The sequence below is a fragment of the Pagrus pagrus genome, assembly GCF_965226575.1.
Source record: "Pagrus pagrus genome assembly, chromosome: 12".
NCBI classification, from domain to species: Eukaryota; Metazoa; Chordata; class Actinopteri; order Spariformes; family Sparidae; genus Pagrus; species Pagrus pagrus.
The window spans coordinates 18,959,431-18,984,944 of record NC_140196.1 but is presented as its reverse complement, the minus strand read 5'-3'; the positions used below and the strand labels follow the sequence as shown (position 1 = coordinate 18,984,944).

Below are 25,514 nucleotides of genomic sequence, written 5' to 3'. Positions count from 1 at the left end.
TGACTTAAATAATATTTTATCTTTGTGCATGATTTTCTTTTTCCATTTAATTTAACATTAAAATTACACTTCCACATTTAGCTCAGTTTTCAAACCTCTTTATTTCTCCGTAACTTCAAACAAACAAAATAATGTCTTTGAAAACAATGACAGAACATGAAAGATGTTGCATCATTATCACACTTGATCACACTGTAAATTGTAAAAGTTGACTTAACTGTAAAAAAGTCAGGAAACTGATTACCTCAGAATTACCAAGCAACTTAAACTAAATATATTTAAGTTGTACACGCTAAAATTTTTTACAACTTAGAATTTTTAGTTTACTTTACTTGGTAATTTTGAGGTAATTGGTTTCCTCAATTTTTTAAGTAAAGCCACTTTGTCAGATTTTATTATGTACATGAATTTCAAACAAAGAAACAACACAGAGTGATCGACATTGCTTTGGAAGGCAGAGTTAATACTGACCTTTCCCAGTTAATGTCAAAAACCCGTCACATAAAATAAAACAACCATTTTTTAACATGGGAATGCCAGTCCCTCCTTATTACGCTATTACATGCTATTTTATCTTTTTATACATTTTCTTTTGTTGAAACGTAATTGGTCCTCAGTCGACAACATGATGGTGGAAATTAATCTGTGTCAGCTAACTTTGCAAAAAACCCTCAAACAGACAGCGTCCACTGACGGGCAACAACTCTGACACACAGCGCTCCTCGCTGACTTCAAAACAGCTCGTTATCCAGGAATGCTCACCATGCCTTCATGTAGCCAACATATGATGTCATGAGGCCCCTTTGCAAATAATGGACTATTAAACCCACAATTGAGGGTCAGCCAGAATTTATGATGCCTCGCTATTTTATGAGTTTTAGAGATTACCTCTGAATTGCCTCGGCCGTGCCGTTCAGCGCTTCACAGCACGACTGTCTAAAGACGAGATGTGAGGATACTGAGCAGAGCTAAACATTTCAAGTCTGTCTTTCTTCAGACATCTTCTCTCTTCCACCCCAGTGACGCAGATACATTGAAGACTGTGAAGTCCTCTGGTGCACTGCCAACCTATGAGTATGTGTGTATGTGAGTGTGTCGTTAAGTGTGTGTGCATGTCCACTTTAAATAACAAAGGATAAGACTCTTGAAGCGTGTTGTTTAAGCTCTTTATTCTTCTGACTGCACATGAGAACAATTTTCCTGTCGTGAAAATGTGTCAAAAGTGCGACATCTTCTCATCCGGTTTGCATCAGGACACTGGGGATACATTTTTACAAGTCCAAAGTCAGATAACATGCTAATGTTTGTACAGTACGTGCTCGCACAAGATAAATGTAAATACAAGGCCAGGAAATTAAACAAAGTGAGAGACTTCATAGTAGAGGTAGAGTCTCTTTATTAAACCTCGAGGGGCCTGATTGTGATTCTGTTCCTGCTCAGTCAATCCTGCAAAATCCAAATAGCTTCCATTTCATTCATTGTAGCCGTGTGATTGGATTTATAAACTGTTGCTGTTGAATTCAGGCTCCATAAAAGCCATACCGTACAGCAGCACTGTAGGTCTGTTCAGTTTGTGGTTTTGATTGGCCCTTTTTGTGCGTGCACCTCTTCAGATTTCCTTAAATGGCAGTTTTTCTTGAGTACTACACACACAGAACCATTGTTTTATATCGAAGGATTATATTAAATACTTTTTCAGAGCAAATACCACAGTTATAAGCTTTCTGTGCTGTATGTCGCAACCAACATATTTATAAAGTTGAATAATAAAACCGCAGCAACATTTTCACATTTCTTGGTAATGGAGCAGTGGTCCTGTGATGCATTTGAAACTCTCCTGCCTCTTGAGAATGGCCTGATTCGTGTTAAAGATACTTTTTTTTCTTGCTTTTTCCTTTCAATTCTCAACTAATGTTGTCTCCCTTCCTTACATTTGTGAATTCCATAGTGATGAGCTGATGCTATCGATTGATTTGCCAGTTCAATCGAACCGTGTCGTACTGCAGAATTTACCTTGAAGTGCACGTCCATTTATGGAGATGTTTCTGTGTGTAGGAGCTAGCTGGATAGCAAATGGCGGTTGCAAATCGTTTGCTCCATATTCATAGTCATTTTTTAACAGACATTTTTTCAGACGGAGATACAACAAGTTTCTAATTTCTAGCCAGCGACCGTTATTGTTGCAGATTTTTTCTGGCTATAGCTAGCGAGCTAATTAAGCTAATGTTATCTCCATGAGCTGGTTGAAAACCCCCTCTTCAGCTTCAGTGTTTACAGGTGGCCTGTTTTAAAATGACATTCTTGTTTTAAGTGTTGTTAATATGAACTTGATGAAGCTAAAATACTGACTGTAAAAAGTTAGCATCTGATAAGATAAAAATGTAAGACTCATATTTAATTTTAGCATAACACTGTTGGGCTAATTGGCTTTCAAGGAGTTTGTTTTTACTTTTAGGATGAAAATTATTGTTGACTGAGTGATGTGTTAACAAATGTAGCCCTTGCTTTGTAGCTGGGGTTGCTGAAGTGTAAACTTCCTGAAATAGCAAATAACAAGAAGCAGGATAGCGCGCTGACTTGAGCTTAAACTCTAACAGCATCCAGGACAGGTTTCCACACAGCTCCTCTTTGATACTACACAGTTTCTAGTAGTATGTATTTCAAGTTTATGCTAGTCATAAGTTGTTGTTGTTTACTGTCACTTTAACACCACAAACTAATTTAAATGATGTGTTCAAGGGATGAAAAATTGGTCTTCAATACCCAACGCGATATCACAAATATACAAATTATCACAAGGACTTGGCAACACCAAATCAACTGATGGCTGTCAGAAAACCTGATCCCCATACTCCCATTAATTACATTTTTCTCATGCACACAGCGCGTCCTGATGACATTTTACAAACTTCTTCTCAGGTCGAAAAATCTAAAGCTAGGCTACATATGTCTCTGGGAACATAGCCTCCAGCTTCATGGCCCCGGTCTCATTTTACTGATCTCTTGTCAAATATTTCCTGTTTAAGTTTTCATATGAAGCCTACAGAAGGTCGACCAGCTTAGGTTTCATATTTACTTTTCACATTTCTGGCCTTCAAAAATACACTGCCCCCTGGCCATGGGTGACCTTGCATGCTCATGCCTAAGCCTGTGCGTGAGTACATACTGTATAAGGGTAAGTGTGTGTGTGTGTGTGTGTGTCTGTTTGTTTGTACATGTTCTTCGTTCTCAGCAAGCTGTGTCCCAAGAGCTACTTACTATAATACCCTATCATACTCATCCCATCATCAATCTCTTTACCTAACGCCGACAAGACATTCGTGCCGCACACACAAACATGAATACACAATCCATCTGGAAAGGATAATGGTACTGTGGCCAAAAGGAGAGTGCTGTTGTACGATTGTATAAGAATTTAGTGTGTGTGTGTGTGTGTGTGTGTGTGTGTGTGTGTGTGTGAGGGAGTAGGAAGGGGTTAAAATGGCTAAAACATTTGAGGAAGGCAGGAACCATGCTGGCTCCGATCCCGCCCCCTTTCTCAGCTCTGACCTCACTCTGAAACTTGTTCCCCCTTGTGTGTGATGCACACACACACACACACATACACAGACACTTGCTCAGTCACATGCCTACACACACACACTTACGCACTGACGCACACGCTCCGTTGCTCACATACACACACACGCACACACACACACACACACACACGTCTTACAGCTCTGTGCACATTCGGTGGAGCGCTCGGACAAAAAACATATACGCAGGGCAACTAGAGCAGGAGAGCAAGTTTGCCCAGAGAAAGGAAAGGTCTGTTTGCTCTGTGATTAAAGGTGTTGCAGCCGTAGGGGAGAGGAGGAAGCAGAGAGAGAAACAGAAGAAGAGCAAGAGAGAGAGAGAGGGAGAGAGCAGGCAGACCGAAAGAGAGAGGGGGAAGAGGGCAGCGGTGTTGCGCCACATTTAGACCCGGAGCAAAGACAAGATGTACATGGGGGACCGAATAATGGACCTCTGCTGAGAGTGATGAAAAGCTTTCCCTACAGCCGGCAAGGCACACCGACAGGCAGCAGGGAGTGTGCACACAGAATTCAGGTGCTCAGGAAAAAGGAACGCACTCCAAATTTATTCAGATCATCCAAGGAAAAGCAGATTTTCAGCAGCACACAGTAGCATGGATTGCATCATTGCTCCGCGCTGGAGCCACCGGTCCTAGAGCTGGTGTCCACTCCCGCCAGAGGTAATGAGAACTCCTGGGAAGCCGTGGAGAGCCGGACAGCCCGACAGAGCGAGAACGACGAGGAAGCGGGCCGGGTTTGACCGGGATGAGAGCAGCCACAAGCTGAGGAGAACCAAGAGAGGGAGAGCAGCGGAGCGGCCGAGAAGAGGAGGGTGAGGACGAGTTAAAAGAGAGAGTAGACGAGAGAAAAGATGAGTGTGCCGACCAACTGTGGGTTCTGTGTCTCCGTGGAGCGGAGTATCACTGTGAGGAGTGGGAACATATGGGGATCGCCGTGTGCTGTCAACAGGCCTATTGACATCATACAGAAACGCAGGCGGTAATTAAGAGCTATCTCATTTACTCTTACTCAGTCCTTTTGTCTTTCTCTGCTTCTCAGTGTCTCCTTTCATCTCTTTCACACACACACACACACACACACACACACACAATGCAGCATGTGGGACATCATACAGATATATTGTGCAGGACTGTTTATGAAGTAAGGAGCCAGTTCAGTTGAGAAAAAGGCATTTACTTTTTACAAGTATATAAATATGAGAATGTCCTATATCAGTGTTAACAGGAACAGAAAATTGGAGATCCATACAGGGCTGTGTCTATATTTGTCTTTTTGAGCTTGTGAACATCTTTCATGACTCATTATCTAAAATCTGCAGTCTGCATACTTTCTTTTCCTTTATCAGCTGTCATATTTACATAAACATTCTTTGGCCCTTATCAGTTGTTTTTGGTTCATATCTACATTTCCCAAAATATTCTTTTATCGTATTTCCTCTTGACCACTTATGTCGTCTCCTCTTTTGTTAGATTTGGCACTGCTCCAGGGAGTCTTTTTTTTTACCCTCATTATACAAAAGACACCAGATATCTAATCATTCTGAAGTTGCTGTTAACTAGAGTCAACATGAGGGAATTGTGTGAAAATAATACTTTTTTTATTGCGTCTGGTTAAAAAAACAGCCCTCCATGGAACTTTAAATTACTCAGTTAATTCTGCCATGAACAGTCCTGCCAAATCACATTTGTGGCTGAAGACAAAGTCGGTGTGGTTGTACTGTATTATGTAGCTCAGCCAGGACTTAAAAAAATGTGGTGACAAGCGTACAGAAGTCTGAGTGTAATTTTCAAATGTGTGTAGGAGATAGAAATAAAGGCGACTGTATGGTATCTGCAGTTTTATTAACCATCTGCAAAACTCTTTGAAAGTTTAGCAAACATTCAGCTGATTTATATTATTGAAGTAATATATATTGGAATTTTAGTTTTTTCTAATGGGGCCAGTGCATTCAGAGATTTCACATGGTGGTCTCATTAACGTATGGATTTTTGTGCAGCTGTAACCAGCAGCCAGTCTGTTTTGTCTCTGAACAGTACGTTTAGGGCTGTGACACGTAAAAGAAACACTGTCTTTCTATTTAAATTTTCTATGTATTGAGTTACACCAAGGTCCATCCAAACAATGTAAAAAGAACAGAATAAAAATACATGTAGAAAATAGAAAATTAGATACAAAACAGAAAACTGAATCTACTAATAAACAGAACTAAACTGTTGAGGTGTGCCTTTATTACAATCAAATTACTGTACAAGAAAGGGTCAGAAAAAAAAGACAGCGATTCACATTAAATGATTTTGTACTGGTGAAAAGGGAACCACTGAAGACAAATTACTCATGTGTTTGAGTGTGTACTGTCCACACAGCCATCACATTATCACATAAGACAACCTGTTTGTGTTCATGGCTCTCCATGTAGCTTTAATGCCAGTGTCCCTTCCACAGATATTCTCACAGGAAAAGTCGACCATAAGTTCTGTTGCTTCACATGTAATCCTCATTGCCAGTGGGGAGGCTGTGAAGGAGGTCTCAGAGATAAAGTCGTGTTTACGTTATGCTCATCTGTCGTCTTTCGCAGGCAGGATCCTTGTTTATCAGATGTAATGCAGAACATTTGTGAGCATTGCATTTTCAAGGGCAGTAATCTGTTTAATGCCTTGAATTTAATTCCCCCAAGATCCATGCCAAGAAATGTAAGTGACTTCTGCTCTTGAACAAGCAAAAATCTCCCCTTGTGATGCAAAAATATGGAAATCTATCGGACTGTTGCTTGTCGAACTACTGCTCAGATAACTTCCACCTGTGGTTCTAGAAAGTAGTCCAGAAATTCTCGTCTCTAAGACGATCCCTTGACGTGCTTGTGGAGGAGAGTCTTAGTCTCGGAGGCAGGGACGTTGGAGCTTTATTTGGGATGAGGTATCGATCTTCCAGGGTGTGATGGTGATGGAAGAGCAAACTCTGTTAGAGCCGCGATCACCACCACCATTTTATTTTCTGGAGGCAAAGCAGGGTGGAGTGCAGGGGGAAGCACACGGTTATCAGCCTTGTCAGTGCCCATGTTTGAATCTATTAATATCACATATTTTAGAAGTCAAGACTTCTAAAGTTAAAGCTCTATTTATAAGTATAAAACTGATTAGACAGTACAGATTTATGGTGTTGAAATTGTAAATGTGTATGCTTATGAAATGTTTCAGTGTCTTCCTCTCGCTCTACTTCCTCTTGACTTTTCCTTCTTTCTTTTTCCTTCTTGCCAAGGCACTGACCTTTCGACATAAAGTTGTGTCTAAAAGTCCACTCAGACATGCCAGCCAGAGCTCTTTATGAATACGTGAAAGATATTCCGAACGTAGGTATGAGAAAAGCTGACAAGATGAACCTGCAGCGGTAGGAAGCATATAAATCTGCAGCATCAAACACAGAGCGTCTTGCGTGCCTTTGGTGAGTGATTTAAAGCCAAGTTATCTCTGTTAACCGAAGAAGACAACAGCCAGATAACAGTACACCTTTCTCCTTAGATGGATATGTGGCCAGGGGATGCATGTTATTACGTGTCCGTGAGTGCAACAGTTACCAAATTGAAGTATTGAATACATCTGCTTTTGATACACAGCGTACTACTTGCTAAGAAGTGATGGCTTATGTTGCCCAGTGGTGGTTATTGGTTTCTGCTTTCAACTTTCAACTTTCCAGCTGTTTTTCCTAAAAGAGGACAGATAGACAGGATTTCTTTAGAAAAGCTGGGACAGTAGCAGCTTACAGGCTTGGATGTGTTCTGCTGCATTTATTTATCCTTTGATTTCAATTTTATGAACCTGAAATTTGCTTCAGGCTATGAAAGCAGTCTGTAAGGCCCATTTAATTTGACTGTATCTGTCAGCTCAGAACAACATGATGGGATGATACTAGCAGCACAGCTCGAGGGTGTCGGTCCACCATTTGGGTCCAGATTGAAATATCTCAACGACTAACAGATGGATGGCAATGAAATTCTGTACAATGTATCCTAATGACTTCAGTGATCCTCAGATTTTTTTCTTGATCGCCACTACGAAGTTGACATTTGTGGTGTGTTTTAGGTGTAATTTTTCTGACCACTATGGGTCGCCATGCTGTCTGGTACTTATATTCATGTCACCCCATATTAACTTTAATGGCCCCTTGAATTTTTCTGTAGCGCCACCATCAGATACACATTTTAATATGCCCAATTCTTTGGTTTATGAGCAAATACTTGCAAAACTAATGGCATTCCCATCGGCCTCAGCTGTACTTTGTGTTTAGTGTTAATTGGCAAATGTCAGAAAACTAACATGCTGAACTAAGATGGTGAGTATGGTCACCAATAATCGCATAATGTGTTGGATAGGTCAGTGTGTTTACTGGGGGAACTACGGCTCAAACGAAAACACAACCAGAGCTACGCATGCTACAGTTTCTATGCTTGACTCAAAAGGTCCAACCAATGCAACCAACAGGAGTAGAGCAGTTCATGCAAGAAAAGCAGTGGGATCCATAATAACGCCACCATTATATGTGCTTGACATCTGTATCCATGAGTTTCTTGGGGAGGTTGCTAGGGAGGTTACTAGGGAAACAATTATGGGTGATACTTCTGGTGCTTAGTGGAACTAAAATTAGTAAAAAAAAGTATCATAATAAGTGACGCAAAGGCAGCACTTTCAAGACTTTAGAAAAGTTAGCTAAATGGGCTATGCAACAATAATGGTGTTTGTAGTATTAACTTGATAAAGTCGCTAACCGAATCTTCATGAATGAATGATACGGCATACCAATCGCTCTAAGAATGAGGATTAGCGTCCTGTTAATTAAAAAATTTAACATTTCGGTTAAAAGTAGAGTTTTTTTCTTCGCAACAGATCTGAAGCTGTACAGCTGAAGCTCACATTGAAAATGAAATGCCATTTAATTAGCTCCATTAGTTTGAGCAATGTTCTCCCCTCTGCTCTCCCACCATTTACAGCCTGCTGTGTTTCCACAGGCTATTGATCTAATTTCCCTCAACGCTGTCTGCAGAAGGCCAAGTCTAAAATGAAGTGGCAATGACACAGAGCATTATAGACTTATGACAGCCAGGGAAGGGGAAAAAATGCAAAGAGATTATTTCTAAATCGACCACTGACAGCAAATACAAGTATGAGCTTTGTTGGGTGTCTGGGAGTGAGACAGTGTGATTTATGCACCGAGTAATTTAATATGAATTAAGAGTCTTACAAAGACAGCCGCTTTGGCGGGTTGCATGTGAGTGAGGTAACTGAGGTTGAGCTTTGGAAATGCATTTCTTAGAAACCCAATACTTTCTCCTGTCAGTTCAACCTGGGAGGAGAGGAGAAATCTTCATCTTGCTTGATTTATCAAAATCATAAGTGTGAAGGTTGGACACACGCCGATGTTTAAGCGCCAAGCCCTGTCAACCAGCTTTTTATTTTTTCCTTGTTGCAGATAAGTATGTGTACATAAATTCTTGTGTTTGACATAGACACACACCACTTGTGCCAGAGGTCAACTGCTATCTAAATTTGCCAGGCCAATGTGGCCATGATAAATTCGTCCGAGCTTTCAGTCACAGCACATGAATCTCCTCATTCGCAGAAATCATGAAGTCATCCCTTGCCCTGCACGGAGCATAACTGTCACTGGTTGTGGCGCTGGGAAGGAGGTATCACAGCCAGAAAGCATTTTGTCGTAATAAATGTGTCTGAAAGTGTTTCCAAAGCGTTTCTTAAATCATTAGTGGCTTCTAATGGTGGTCTGGCCCACAGGGAGCGTTACGGACCCTCATTTGACTGCCTCTCAGTTCCACTGGCCTCACACACATGGACATACACACACACAGTTCATCTGGGCTTGTACGTGCGTGTTCATTTGTAACGTTCTCTCACTGACAGTTAAGTCATGGCTGAGTGCAGTGTGACAGGCGCTATGGACGGAGCGCTCTCCTAAAACCCCACAACTTTACTGTCCAGTAACGAGCTTTCCAGACACAAGCGCGCAAGAACCATTCTTCTTAGAATGACAGAATAATTGTGCAATTATGCGTGTTAAATGTTGAAACTCTGCAGCGTTTTACTTGCATTTGAGCGCTTAAATTTAGACCACATGTTTGCTTCATTTGCTTTCATGATATCACAATTCCTTTGCATTTGTTCTGTACATGAATGTCACTGGTGAACATACTGTAGACCATTGAAGCTGTTGATAACACAGGCATGAAGATTTGATTGGCTTTAAGCATCAACTGCATTTTATGTTCAGTTTAAAAATATGCTCCACGTGCTTAATCGTTTTGTTAGAAAGACTAATTCGGGAATTTCTAGAAATCATATAAAGTTAAATCTGAAGTTTAACATCAGCTGACCATTTAAGGAAAAGTCATTTTGTTTTTATGCTTCCGTGCTGCGATAGGTTCTCGTAACACAATATCTCAGCAACGCCTTCAGGGAATTTCTTCAAATTTGGCACGAACGTCCACTTGGACTCGAGTATAAATGGATTAGATTCTGATGAAGTGATGACGTTTTATATCTAAAAGGTCAAAGGTCAACTTCACTGTGACATCTTAATGTAATTGGTGACACTAATATTAGCTGCTCAACTTGAAGTTGTTGTGACTATAGAGATCTTCTTTGCTGCCAAATTAAGGGTGTGTGTGAAGGATCCACTAGCTTCTTCAGGTTCTGTCAGAATCAGCTTTATTGGCCAAGCATGTGAACATACACAAGGAATTCAACCATTTTTTTGTTCCTCTCGGTGAACTTACACACTAATAGACAAAAGACAGTAGTCCAACACAAGCTCATTGGTTTTGCTGATATTGAGCTTCAGGTGATTGTTGTTGAACCAAGTCTATATCAGTCCTCTATACTCCTTCGTAAAAATAGTCTGTTTGCGAAGGCAGCGTGTTTCTCTTTCTTATTGACTGGAATCAAACATGTCAATAAAGTCTTCACTACATATACGAGTCCGGACAGACTCATTAACTGCAACTGAGGCATACATTGCATGGTGTTATAGTTCTTCCATGCACTTTTTCATTTTCTTCAGCACTACGTTTACAGCAAAGAATTTCTCAATATTGTCTGAATTTAAATTGAAACAAGGTTATTTATGCTAGCATGACAAAGCCACATATTAGGGTTCAGCATGTTTAAGTAATATCGTCATAGTCTTTCTCTGTGGTCTCATCTCGCTTCAAGAGCCTTGACCATTAATACCTCTCCCCGATCATGTTACGACACTTTTATAGAGCCGGTTCTGAACTTTTCTGAACCTTTTCTCTCACCGCCCCTCACGTCCTCTCTTCATGTTTCTTCTCACCTTCAGACCCGCCACTTATATTAATTTTGCTCCAAATCTTCTCCTCTCACTTCACTGTTTTCTTTGTGGCACTATAATATCCTGGTGGATAACAGACACTCTTTGGTGTGTGTGTGTGTGTGTGTGTGTGTGTGTGTGTGTGTGTGCGCATGGGTGAATGTGTGTGTACGTAGTTAGATGAGAACACTCACTGTAAATCTCTTCTGGTCTCCAGTTTTATTAAAATGACCGCTGCCACTGCTACTGTGGTCCTAAGCACGATGTCATAACTGTACAATTAGATTACATTTTTTTAACTCAATACAAAAAAGCAGCGTTTGAACCTAGTGGTTGCATTTAGAGACCTAATTTCATAGAATGGGCACAAAAAAAGTAAGAATTTCTCAACAATTTCACTGCACTGAAATTGTTTGAATTTTTTAGCTGATAAGAGTTTATGCACAGAGAGAAAAAAACAGCAGCTATCACAAGTTTATTATATAAAATGGACAAGTCAATCTCTTTCTTTTTTGCCACTGGGAGATAATCAAGCAGACCTCGACCCTAATCATGATCCAGTACCAAGCTAGTGCTTAGAATGTATCAATCGATTGATGATTGACAGAGCGACTGTCCTCAGCAGCCACTTCACACTGTTAAGGTCAGGGCGCTCCACGTCCACTAGGACAGGCGTCATAACGGCCTTGTGGTGTTTTCCAAAGGAAAGATCTGAGGAAGAGGGCTGGGCTCTGAGATGGTGATTAGAGCCGTCAGAGAGGGAGCACGGAGACTACAGTTCACATATGGTATTAAATGCACACACACACACATTTACACACCGACATATACGCTAATTTTGTCTTTACTTTTTCTGTCTGTCTCTTGCTTTTAGCTGTTCAGTTCATAGCAAAATAAACTGTTCTGATTTAATCACAGTGAACAGAGTTAAGTACAGTAAGTCAGTGACCACACATACACACACACACACACACACACACACACACACACACACACACACACACACACACACACGCAAACGTTTAATTTACAGACCAGCTGTTGGTTTTGAAACAAGTAAGTTAAATTACTGCCAGTGCGTGTGTTCGTGTGTGTATGCGTGTGTGTGTGTGTGTATGTGTGTGTGTGTGTGTGTGTGTGTGTGTGTGTGTGTTCGTGTGTGTATGTGTGTGTGTGTGTGTGTGTCGCTGTGGAAAAACAAATACAGCCTGATTTAAAGAAACAAATATAGCCTTGTTGTCATTGGCAAAGATCCATTTATTTTGACTCTATTTGATACAGTTGCACATTTAATCTTATTTTCTTCAATAATGAAATATTCCTCATTGGTAATAAACTCTGACTAGATCAAGGAAATCTAAAGTTTCCCTCTTCCGATGCCAAACACTTCCAGTCCACACACAAACAGAAGAAACAATGCCGTCTCTTTCACATCACTAGCTCTATACAAATCAGTGCCATTATACAGTCTGTCTCATAACTCCTCTTGATTTATAAAAAGGTCAGTGAAGTGAATATGTGTTCCTGCCTTTCTGTTATGTCAGCTTACACTGTACACACTCACATTCTTTATAAAACCATTTCTCAGTGCCTGATTCTGAACAATGGACATACATGGATATCGCAGTTGCATAATGTCTATACTTAGCTATCATTTGGACATAAAGACGTTGACATATCGGCTCTGTTTTTGTTGGGTGTGAAATGATACAATGGTTGAAAGGTTATTGTTTGTGTTGCTATTCATGAAATAATAGCAGTAGAAGTCTACTTTTAAATTCGGTGTTACTTTGCTGAACCCTTTCAGGAGGATCTACAGCTTACATGTATATGCGGCGGGCAGTGATTTCCCTCATGTTTTTGTAACAAGGCGAATTAGTTAGTAACAGAGACAACAGGACAAACAGAGACTGCTGGGAGACAGAACTAATGTTTTCCTGCATGCTGCCGCCCACGCAAGGGTTGTACCAGTGAAATCTGATAAGGAAACAGTTAAAAACATTGGGAAATACCCTTATTTGTCTTCCCACAGAGAGTTAGATGAGGAGCTCAAAATGAAGCTGCAGCCATCAGTTTGTTAGCTTAGCTTAGTATAAAGACAGGAGACACAAAATTTGCCTACCTGCAACTATAAAGCTCAAAATTGTCCTGAGTTTTAGTTTTGTGATTTCCTGTTTTATGTTGAAAGTTCATCCTCATGTGTCATGTTTTACTTTCCACTTCCTGTCTTTGTCTGTTTTCCCGCACTAATCACTCCAACAGCTTTGGTTGCATTAAAGCTCACTTCTTGTTCTGTGACCTGCCGCCTCCATTTTTGCAAAATCTTGACACAAATGAACATCTTATATCTGTTCAGCGTAAAAACACAAATTCGACACTACAATAACACTAATTACTGCTTATTGATAAAAAAGTAAGGAAGTTGTTGTGCATGGGCCTTAAAGGTTGTCGTACCATAAGAATAGTCATTCTCCCTTAATAACACTATGTAAATATGATCTACACCAGGGGGCCAAAACTGAAACTTAATGGTAGACCACAGGCCCAAATCAAGCAGCTATTGTGCTCTATTATTGAGAAATAATACTAAAGGGCAAGTGAGAAAAAATGATCTGGTGTTCTATTTTTTTTAAGTCTGATCCATTTTTTTCACTTCTGTGTGTTTTGTCAAGATAATTTTTCGAAATTCTTTCATTTTTTTGTTTTCACTTGCCTCTAGGATCCTGCTCATATTGTCACTCCGTCTGCTGTGCTCAGATTATGAAAAAAAATTAACAATTGCCTCAAAAAAAGTAGAACAGCATAAACCGCGATTCATATTATACATTTCTTTTCATATATATTTTTTCCCTCAAGAAAGATCTGACGAGCTAAACCAAACCTTATGGCAGGCCCCACTTTGGACAGTCCTTGTCTATTCTTATGTTACAAATCACAAAACAACAAAAGTGTCCAAATAACTTTAAATGTAGTGTTTCTAACTCAGAATATGTTACAGATATTGAATCGAGGTCCTGCTCATAACTAAGTCACAAATAGAAGAATAGAGAATAGTAACATATGGTCATGCAGAATATTACTAAGTCATTACAAAAGACAAATGACTTAGTAATGACTAATTGCAAGCCAGTATACTAATAATATCCAGACCCTCTATCCTAACCCCCTGATGTAGGTTAACTGAATACACATAAAAACACACCACCTCCATCAGGTCGCTGCACGATAAAAATAATGTGCTGTTACAGGAAAGGAGAGGAAGGGCAAGACAAACAAACAGGGTGGTTCTCCCTCTGTGTGAGGGGCCACAGAAAAAACAACCAGACAGCTTTTATCCCAGAACACACACACCGGTGACGCTCTTACACAGTCACTCACACACACAAAATGTCACTGTGAAACTGAAATGACTGAAGTCTGTCCTCTAATGTGGCCAGATTACCACCTCTGTGGTTCATCATCAGTGCACTTTGTTGCGTGTGTTGAGCTTCAGAGTGAAGACGCCCAGCTGCTGGTGTGAAATTTGTGGTCTAATTAGGCTAGTCCTAGTCCTTGTAAACTTCAGAGCATCTTTCATGTGTAGATACGAGGCATATACAGCCTAGATCATAACGCCCTACGGCAGGGAAAAAAAGTTTGAGTTCTTAATTTACTTCCAACCGCTTTAACACACTCATTGTCATGTAATCCAAATTATTCCTAATTATATAAGGAAATACAATACCCTCAAGCGTCACCAGAGGCGATCTGTGTTACATGTAATGCACGCTCCCTGCCTTCTTTTGAATAAATGGCTGAGCCGGTCCGGCGAGTCGGCTCTGGTGTAACAAATTCTACCTCTGGTTGTGTCACAGCAAAGGCCTGCGAATGAGGAATGAAGGTTCAGATGACAGCTTGCCCTGGTTTACAGGCCTATCTCCCTGTCTCTCCCTCTCTCGCTCTGCCCCGTAGCTCCTGTATTTTAATGCTCCCCAGATGGGATTGACGTTGCTGTGACAGGCGGTGACGCAGGCGGGGTGTCGGGTATCAGGGCCACTGACAGGTTACCATCAATCACACCTCTTACCAGCCAGCCACTTAAATAACAAAACGCTGTAACACACCTCTCTCTATGCACTTTTTTTTAATGCAAAAGGCTTTATGATGCTCGGGAATGTTGCCTCCATTTTTGTCTTTTGAAAGTAATCAGGTGTGTGTGTGCGTGTGTGTGTGTGTGTGTGTGTGTGTGTGTGTGTGTGTGTGTGTGTGTGTGTGTGCGCGCGCCTTTGAGGCAGATCTGAATAAAGCCCTGTGTGCCGACGCAGAAGCCAACTTCAGATGGATCTGTTTAACTTCATCCGATCTCATTTTATATCAGATTTCTTCATCGTCTCTGCACATAGAAATGTTTTTGTAATCCGTCTCACTAACAGGATGTGCTGCAAATTTTAAATTGTTAAATAGGATTACAAGCAAACTAACAAACTGAGTTGTTTCACAAATTTCTTTCTAATGGAACACAGTTCAGTGTGTTTAACATCAATTTCATTATCTTATTTGTGATTTTTTCGTGACACATATATTTACGTGTATATACAGTATGTACTGTATACGATGGGTCGACTGATTACCTGCCTGGACTGCCGTAATATTCAGAACTTTTCCCTTTTTTTGACACTGGTGTACTTACCTCTTCCTGTTTCAACTTGGCTATGTGTTCATGTATTTATTATTTATGTTTATTGAGAATTTGTTGTTAATGTTTACTGTTAATTTTATTGGTTATTCTTGTTTTGTATTTTTCCTTATGTAATATATACATATATATATTTGTATATATATATACATACATACATACATATACATACACCATATATATATATATATATATATATATATATATATATACACATACACACACACACATATATATGTATATACTGTATGTATATATATGGTGATATTTTTTAAAAAGATTTGAATCACAGTTGTAAACCCAAAGATATTTAGTTTATTATCATATTAGACATTAAAACACAGCAAAACTTTACATTTGAAAGACTCGAGCCAGCACTTTTTTGCTCTTTTTCATTGAAAAATTACTTAAACAGTTAATTAATCATCAAAACTGTCGCTGATAAATTCTTTTTCAATTAACTCATCAGTGAATCGACTGTTTAAACTCTACTGTATATTTGCAGACTGGCCCGCTCTTGCAGTATCACCAGAGCCCAGTAGAGGGACTCTGTCCTCTTGAGTGACTGCAGACTGTAGATTTCTCTCAGTTCCCCAGTCAGCACTTACTATACACATCAGCCATCACTCACAAACAAGTTTATCTGCTATCATATTAAACAACACCCTCCCACTCAACAGGATTATTTTTAACAAAAAGAAATCACATTCTGTTGAGTTTATTTTAATCACTTGTGGCTGAAACTGAGAAAGTGAGCGAGGGAGGAGGGTGTCAGGGAAGGAGAGAAGCGGTGGGCGGGTGGGTGCGACTGGCTGGCATGTGAAAGACACGAAGACAATGGAGTCATGTTAGAAGACCGGCCGTCCAAACAGCCATGGTGCCTGTGTGGGAGCTTCCTGTCCGGACGGCATGGACGCTTTAGCCTGAACATGACCTTTGACCTCTTAAAAATACAAAATGCCTCAGTTGACATACTTAGTTTTGTAAAGTATATGCTTAAAGGCAGACGAGGTATTTTTGGTTTCATGTTCAGAGCACATTTACTATATTGACTTTGCTCAAATGAAAACAAAGATAAAGATACTGCGTTTCTCAGTATACTTCTGCAACCTGCAATAGTAGTACATGAATTGTATCACTAGAAAAATATCTGTCAGTCCATAAGAAATTAAGTCTAATTGAACAACAATAGTCGGCTGTAATTTAGATTGTGTTTTAATTATTGCATGTTCATCCGAACACGTGTGATTGGTTGCAGCGGGTTCATACAGGAAGATGAATGAAATATAATGTACTTACACAGACACTAAAATAGAAAAAACAAATGTGCACAAAAACTGACAACATTAATCTTCATAGACAGTGTGCGTTTTGAAATCATTGTTTGCTTTATTTGTTCTTACCTTGGCAACAACCTCCACATGTTCATGCTGCTGTTTACACTGAAGTCTTTCTTCCCAAGGGAGATCTTTGTGACGGCATTGTTGTGAATTATGGAGTGTACTGTGTATTGATATGAAGCAAGTGCAAAGATACAATATTATTGTGCGTGTGTGCTTAAGCAAAACTAGTCTGGTGTCATGAGTAAGTCAGGACTCTCTGTTCACTCCCCTGAGAAAGAGAAGAGAACTGGAAGTGAAGCGGCAGTGAGGGAAAGACGTGGGCGATATTTTGATCTGTGATCTAATTTTAGCTCAGCATGGGCTTCAAATAGAAACTTCACCATAAATATTCATGAATGGAGGGAAGAATCTGTTGCTCTGCTATGCAGAGAGGCAGAAGAGAGATGGGGAGGGGAGGGCTCTGTTCTTTACCTGAAAGTCTATTTTTAGCTGCATTGCTGCCACTCTCGGTCTATTCCCCATGCATGGGAAGACTAAATTTAGCTGCATAGAGACAGAAGCGTGATGCAGAAACAGAAATAGAAACGGGTTTATGGTCAGAGCACGCAGGACAACAGCCAGGGGTGCAGCATCATTAGGGAGGACAGAGAGAGAAAACAGGAGAGATAAAGAGTGGGCGAAGCTCCGAGCTACATGTGTGCTCATTGTAACTGTGATGAAATGATGCGTGTGTACACATCATAGGTGTGTAAGGTGGCGTGTTGCTCTGCTTTAGCACATTAAAGGCATCATTAAGACTCCGAAAACAGGTCTAATTCCTAATGTTTGTGTCAAAATGATGATTAATCCTCAAATGCACATTTGTACATTTGCAGATATGCAGCCTACCAGCTGAGCCACACTGGCCCAGTCACACAGTGTACATACAGTTAAAAAGCCCCCATGTACGTGTCTCAGAACACGCTGTACTCTCATCCCCTTTGAAATTTGACTTACTCTCCTTCTCTCTCTCTTTGCCCTATTTTACCCCTCACCCCGATGTCTTCCTTCCCTCCAACTCCTCTCCTCTCCTCTCCTCTCCTCTCCTCTCCTCTCCTCTCCTCGGCTATGTATAGTGCAGTCAGTGTGTCTGACTCTGTCACATGGGTGCAGGGATGGAGTCTTCTGTTCGGCTGCTGTTACGTAACAGCTAGTAACGCACCAACATCTTGTCCTCATGCAGCATCCTAGGAGGGTAGCAGGGTAGGAGGAGGGGCACTGTAGGAAGGAGTGGAGAGAGGAATGAATAGGATGTTTGCATGCTGCAGTTGGTGGATAGCTGTTAAAAGCTGCAGCCTTCAAATCAACCAAATGTTAGAATTAAAGCTATTAAAGCTGCAATTAAATGTTTTCAGCCATGGTAGCACAGCTCTATAGGTTGGTCTGTCGGGCCTCTAGATTGCAATAATTCAACAACTATTGGATGGATTTGTGCAGACATTCATGGTCCCTAGATGATGAACCAAAATGACTTTTGTGACCCCCTGATTTTTCATTCAGCTCCACCATTAGGTTGACATTTATGGTTCTGAATCAAATTATCTCAACAACTATCAGATGTATTGCAGTGAAATTTAGCACAGACATTCATGATCCCCTCTAAATATTAATTTGTCCAAAAATACCTGCAAAGCTAATGATATTGCCATCAGTCTCAGCTTTCCTTTGTGTTCAGTGCTGTTTAGCAAATTTTAAACATGCTGATATGCATGCACAGTAATATAAGCCTGAAAGTGAAACATATTGGAAGCAGTTGAATGCTAATGTTAATGGCTACCAATGGCCCAGGTAGCTTCAGATTTTCACTGTCCATTGTCTTTTCAGTTGCTGGTCGACCAGGAGGTGGTGAAATGATATCAATTTGTCAGATTCCCATTTATATTACTTCTATCCTGAAATGCAGAAAATGGCTGCCGTTTAAATATGGTCTATAAACTTTCCACAGCTAAACAATGTGGTTAATGTTGTGTCATTCTGTATATCCAGGTATTTGTGATATACTCAGGACTGTAATGTTGTTGTATTATTGTGATTTTATGATTTGCCCACTTATCATCTGCAGACATCTGCAGCTAGCACTTGCGCACACAGAACCACTGGTTTTGTTTGACTTGGGTTTCAGAGGTTTTTATTTTTGAACGCTGTTTCCCCTCCTGTATTTATTTGAAAAAGATTGAATGTGGGTCTCAGCATCCGCCCGTCCAAAATCCTCCACGTTCTGCTAATGGTTGTTTTGATTAAGAGTGGACTTCTACTCTGGAGTTCCTCAGACTGTTTATAAAAGGAGACGTGTTGCCAAACGGAGCATGGAGCTGACAGAGTCTCTCCAGGTTCAGCAGAAGGGCGGTGGGAAAGAAGAGATGTGGATCAATGCAGAAACGTGCCCAGACTGTGAAAAAACACCTCGCCGTGCCTCTATTTTGCGTTTCTCTCTGTAGTCGGGTCGTGTTTGATGAGGAGGAACTCCTCACCTGAACGCTGTGCTATTTTTAGACTCACATGACCTCCACGTCAATACGCTGATGCTAATTTTATACTCGCTCTTCACTCACAGTCCTTCCCCACGCACACGCCTCTGAATGTTCACACACACACACACACACTTGCACCTGCATGACATTAGCCTAACAGGCTTCACACCTTTAATGAAGTGCTCATCATGTAGTCCATGTTGTAACTGTTTTTTTGCCAGCCTGAAGAAGTGGTGTGACTATGGTAGTCTCCACTCTTTGTATCTTATCAGCTTGATATAGCAAATGGCTTCCTGTAGGGCTGTATTGATAATATATCGTCTTAGATTTTAGATCTTGTGTTATGGTTTTAAAGGCTGCATTACAGTAAAGTGAATACATTTTCTGAACCTACCGGACTGTTCTGCTTTTTCTAATACTTGCCTTAGTCATTATATCCACATTACTGATAATTTGGCTCAAACAAAAGGTGTAAATAACATGTTTTCAAATCAATTTGGGATCTCTGGGGTTTCTAAATACCCAGTTTACGCCTGACAAGCTGTATGAAGCCATCTAATAGCTCCCTGGGCCAGTTGTCCTAACGGTCAGCCACATTCTACTGCATCGACATGCAGCCATCAGAATTAGAAACTATTCACAGTCTATGGCTCTCGACACCCCCTCATTGTGTTAACGCAGTGCTGATTTTAGTCCACTTTGTGTGATATATTAGTGTGATAACAGCATTCCCACACATTTCACACTGTCACATCCTTTTTGTCACCCTTCTAAATTGGTCAGTTTTAGCTCTTATTTTGGTCTTTACTGATTTATAATTGTTACGCTTCCTTCTGAATTACACTATTTCCTGTTCAAGAGATGAAAATGGCTGAATGTTGTCACCCAGTAATGAAAGCTTGTGATATTTTTAAATGTGGGGTATTGTATTGTATATTCCCTTTTTTCTCCTCGTCATTGTTTCTGGAGCTGCCCCAGTCTCTAAACTGGGATTTCTACATTGCTTTGTTTGTGGCCAGAAGCATAAGATTTCCATTTCTATGTCTCTGTCTATGGATCAGCCCTCACTGAAACAGGATAAAGTACATTCTGTGAGAGAGATGCTAAAACTAGTGCTAGGAGTGTCTTTGTAGGATTAATATTTAATGAGAAAGGTTAACTTGTTAGTGGTTTAACAATGGCAACCTCTAAATCAAGAAGTGGATGTCCAGGATGGTTCTGATTGATGCTTCTTTCCTCTCTTCTCCATGCTGTGGAATGAATCTGCACATCAGTTTGTATATCTGATCATATGTGTCTTGCGTCAACTAGTCTTAATAAACCCTTTCCCCTCTCTTTTCCTTCTCAGTTTTGATGTGGAGAATGGATTGTCAGTGGGTCGCAGCCCTCTGGACCCCCAGGCCAGCCCCGGCTCTGGTCGGGTCATACAGCCCAACTTTCCTCACAGTCAGCGGCGGGAATCCTTCCTTTACCGCTCCGACTCTGACTTTGACCTTTCACCCAAAGGTCCCTCCAGAAACTCCTCCACTGCCAGCGACCTGTAAGTTCAATCCCACCTCATACTATTGATCTGGTACCTCTTCGTGACACTCTACTACATGATATACAGTTGTATATATCCTGTGTTTAGAAGGATGGGTTCTAAGCAAAATGTGTTTTCATGATTTATTCAAGACTTATTGACATCCCTCAGAGGACTCTCTGTCTCTCAGTACAACCCTGATTGCAAACATGTTGGTGAGCTAACATGAATAAACATAAATAAAAATAGATTTTAATTATTTGCAGTTTAACAAAGTGTTCCTGAGCCCATGTAGTAATATCCTTTATTCAGTAATATGTTTCACAAATTAATGAGCCTCGCCCTCCTTGCTTGTGAACGACTGAGCATGCCCCTTTCAAACCCAATCATGATTATATCACCTGTAACCTGTTTACCTGTGCAATGATCCAAACAGGTGTTTCTTTAGTCTTTCACAGCATTTTGTTGCTCCTGTCCCAACTTGTTTGAAACATGTTGCTGGCATAAAATTCAGGATAAGCACATATTTATAAAAATCAGTGAAGTTGATGATCATAAAGTGAAGAACATGTTTTCTCCAACCTGAAATATCAGATTCAAGGTCAGACCATGCAGCTTTAAAATTCCCATTAAAATTATATTTCATTGCCTGAATAAACATCTGTGATAAAATAAAAAAAAGATCTCCAGCAATGCAGATCAAGTCTCAAAAATCAACAGTGTTTAATGTGCTCTGCTTCAGGTCACAGGTCAGAGTGTGCTGTATATATTCAGTCTTACTACTCCGTGTTGCATGAGACATCTCAGTAAAAAGACTTCAGCCCTAATGCTGAGACTCCAGTTACCAGTTTGTTTTCTGTTAAATACTCTTTAAAGGGGCACAATGTTACTTTTTACAGACCTATATTGTTGAACTGTAGGACTTCTAGATGGGAAATCTGCTGTTTTTGTTCTCACCCAACCATAACTCAAAAAACAAGCCTGTTTTGCTCTAATTCTTACACATAAAAATGTAAACATATGGCTTTAAAGTACATATTAAACTCTTGATAGCTTTTGCAAACTGCTGCTCATTGAATCAAGAGCTCTGCCTCTGTTTACAGGCTCTGGCAAACAGTCTTTACTCGTAAACTTGAACCTTTTTTCACTTGAACCGTCGTAGAGAGTCCTCTGGAGCCAAACGTTTTAGATTGTGTGCTTTCTCTGTCATTGCCTTGTATTTAGGACGCGTCAAAGTTTTTCTGCACATGTTTATGAAAATCATACATGGACCGATAAAAAAAGGGGTCTACATCTGCTGCGTTTCTTGTCCCAGTCTTTCAGTTCATTGCACAGAGGCAGTCATAAAACAGGCTGTGCATCGCCTGTGTCTAAAATAATCCATCACATACAATCTAAATGTCTGCATGTTAAATCTTCTTCTCGGGGATTGCAAGAAAAAGGGGCAATTTTTTTTTTTTTTTTTGCTGTTTGTGTGTCAGACATGTCCCTAAATCAGCAGTCCCCTCCACAGTCCAGAACATCTAAACACATTGAAGTTTGTAAAGTTAGTAGTCACAGGTCTCCTCATCGACTCTCGCCTATCTGTTTTTAAAGGGAAGAAAGCTTGAAGCACTGGGAAGTCAACTGGTTGTCATCTCGGTGAGAAGAACATGATAAAACAACAAAACTAAGATATAAACACTGACTCTGTCCCCTTGAAGCCCTCTCCTGCATTCCCTCTAGATGGCTTCACAGCCATTTCCCACCTCTCTCCTAAACCAACGTGACGTAATATCAAACACTTCACCTGATCTCCGTTAGACCCCCCCTAAAACACCCAGTTCTGTTTTCTTTGTTTTTGCATGTGAAGCTTAATTAGAGACAACTAAGTATAACAACACACTTTGTGTTTTTAATTACTTATATCATACTTCATCACCCACCCTTCCACCTCCCCCAATCCGTTTCCTCACCAACCTTACTATAAGCAATTCAGTTTGGTTTCTGTTTATTTGGTCTTTTTATTTAACACAGATGAATTTAGATTCAGAAACTTATATAATTGTCCTGTTTATCAGTGTTTCATGTTTGTGTTTCATGCTTTTTCCTCTTGTGTATTCTCCTCTGTACTACAGACACACAGAAGACATGATTGTCACACCATTTGCACAGGTGAGTCCTCTGAGAACTTTCCGTTCCATTCAATTTTCCTTTCTGCGCGCTCCCAAAATTTGCCAGATGGTCAAATAAAAAGAGAATCCCGTTCACTTGTTAGCTAAAGACAGCCGGGCTTGAAAAGTCTATAATAAACTCCAGATGGTATGACACTGGGCTTTACTGCCGTGTTGGAACAGCCCCTCAGCATTATGTCTGGCCCTGCGACAGGATCAGGCATCCCGCTGGCACTGCCTGGCTCTTACGTGGGATGTGCGTCACACTTGTGCTCACTTTACACATTGAAAGAAGCGGCAAATCCAATACTGCTGGATCACGCTGTTTGAATTCACCATGCCGTGGCTGATAAGGCCACTCTGTGGGTCAGGTCTGGACACCAGATACTCTGTGCGCTTTCTCTGTGTGCTGACTCAGTGTTTGGCTGCACATGGAGGGACAGACATGACATCGAGGAGTGTCAGTGATGCCATCAAAACACCAGACAGGGAGAGGGGAATGCCTCCGTGCAGCACTGCAGGTTGAAAGCCACAGTATCTGGTTTCAAGGGCTCAGATTTATCTTATGATTTGATCTAGATTAATTATGTGGAGGCATGTGCAAATATTTAAAGGGACAGTTCACCCCAAAATCAAAAATACAAAATGTTCTTCTAACCTGTGGTGCTCTTTATCCATCTAGATTGTTTTGGTGTGAATTGCCAAGTTTTGGAGATATTACCTGTAGAGATGTCTGCCTTCTGTTGAATATAATGGAACTAGATGGCACTCAGCTTGTAGTGCTCAGAGAGACATCGCTGTTGAGTGTATTTTTTGGCGCTTTGAGCACCACAAGCCGAGCACCATCACTTATATTAGAGAGAAAGCAGACATCTCTACAGTTGATGTCGCCACACTCGTTAACTCACACCAAAATAATCTAGATGGACGACTAGAACTACAGGTAAGAGGGAGAATATGTATTTTTGATTTTGGCAGCCCCTTTAAGGCTATTAATGAAATGGAATCTGTAGTTTCAACCTATGTCATGATTATCTTGTACATTCAGTCTCTTGTTCCCATCTTATAGGTCCTTGCCAGCCTGAGGACAGTCCGAGGTAACTTTGCCGTCATAACTGGACAGCAAGACCGCCCAGCCAGCAAGTAAGTTGAGTAAATGTCCTCAGCTGCTCGATGAATCTTCTATTGCACACCTGATAAACACACTCCTGCTGTAGTCAAATCATGTACCATAGAGCAGTTAGTCTCATGTAAATCATGAATTCAGCTTGCTGACTCGGATGGCTTCTGTCCGTAGGACGCGATCCTCAGGCAGCAACCCTCCATCCATGTGCAAGACCAGCCTCGCAGGTCAGTACTGCTATTAGAATGGGTTGTTAATTAATCAATATCCTATTATCAAGTCAGAGAGACGACAAGGACATTATCATGATAACATGTGTAAATTGTGAAATCTGGGTTACAGGTAACATGTCACAGTTATGAATTAGGCAAATGAATGTCATTCACAAATACAGCAACAAACCTCTACTTACAAAAACCTCTAAATCTTACATGGAAAATGTACTTGTTAAATGTAAAGTACGTAAATTAGATAATTATAACTGACATATTATTGTGTATGAGGGATGCACAATGTTGGATTTCTGCCGATATCCATTCTGGCTGATTGCAGATAATGATATACGCACATTTCCACCTAATTGCAGAGAACATCAAGTCTTTCCTGTCATGTAATTAACACATTATTATACGCACATCCTATCAGGATGGCCCACTGGCAGGTGTGGACATACAGTGCTTTACAACATGTACACATGACTGAATAATTAAGAGTGTCAGAAATGTTCATTTTGGGCGGATGCCAAAGCCTAAATGAGCCAATGAAGTGCCGATTGCATCGTGCATCCCTTATATAATATATAATAATATAATGTGCAGGCGGCGTTTCACCCATGTGGTTTCCCAAGGTGGAGCTAAGTTGAACCATTTTACATCCATAAAACTGCCATCCTGATGAGTGTTTTGTTTAAAGTAACTAGAGATATCGAGGAGTAAAATACATGAAATATGTCCCTCTTTAATTTAGCATTAAATGGAGATACACAAGAGGAGTATAAGTATCTCCTATTTCTAAGAGTTAACATGAACAATATGTTTAAAGCCCATTTGAAGTTCCACTTTAACTATCTTTAAAATGTTTTTGTGTTGAATCTGTCCCATAATGCCTTGCTGTGTTTGTCTGGTACAGAGGAGCCTCACCAGCAGCTGGCCATAGAGACTCTAGATGAGCTGGACTGGTGTCTGGAACAACTAGAGACGCTGAAAACTCGTCACTCTGTCAGCGAGATGGCTTCTAACAAGGTACTTTAACATAAAACACATAACTAACACGTTACAG

General features: G+C 40.5%; 1 protein-coding gene across 7 annotated transcripts in view; it reads left to right on the top strand.

Annotated features, from left to right (window-relative positions):
• The window catches only part of pde4ca (phosphodiesterase 4C, cAMP-specific a), a 53,416-nt gene that overhangs the window by 18,758 nt on the left and 9,144 nt on the right, over positions 1 to 25,514 (top strand). For 3 of the 7 annotated variants that reach the window (XM_084368450.1, XM_084368449.1, XM_084368448.1), the window contains exons 2-7: positions 20,787 to 20,978; positions 22,557 to 22,601; positions 23,078 to 23,114; positions 24,183 to 24,256; positions 24,411 to 24,463; positions 25,365 to 25,477. In XM_084368450.1, the coding sequence (XP_084224576.1) occupies positions 23,091 to 23,114; positions 24,183 to 24,256; positions 24,411 to 24,463; positions 25,365 to 25,477 (264 nt within the window). In that variant the 5' untranslated portion in view covers positions 20,787 to 20,978; positions 22,557 to 22,601; positions 23,078 to 23,090. Of the gene's footprint in view, positions 1 to 3,695; positions 4,557 to 20,786; positions 20,979 to 22,556; positions 22,602 to 23,077; positions 23,115 to 24,182; positions 24,257 to 24,410; positions 24,464 to 25,364; positions 25,478 to 25,514 lie in introns of those variants that run through there. The other 4 variants (XM_084368445.1, XM_084368446.1, XM_084368447.1 and 1 more) reach the window with 4 other exon arrangements.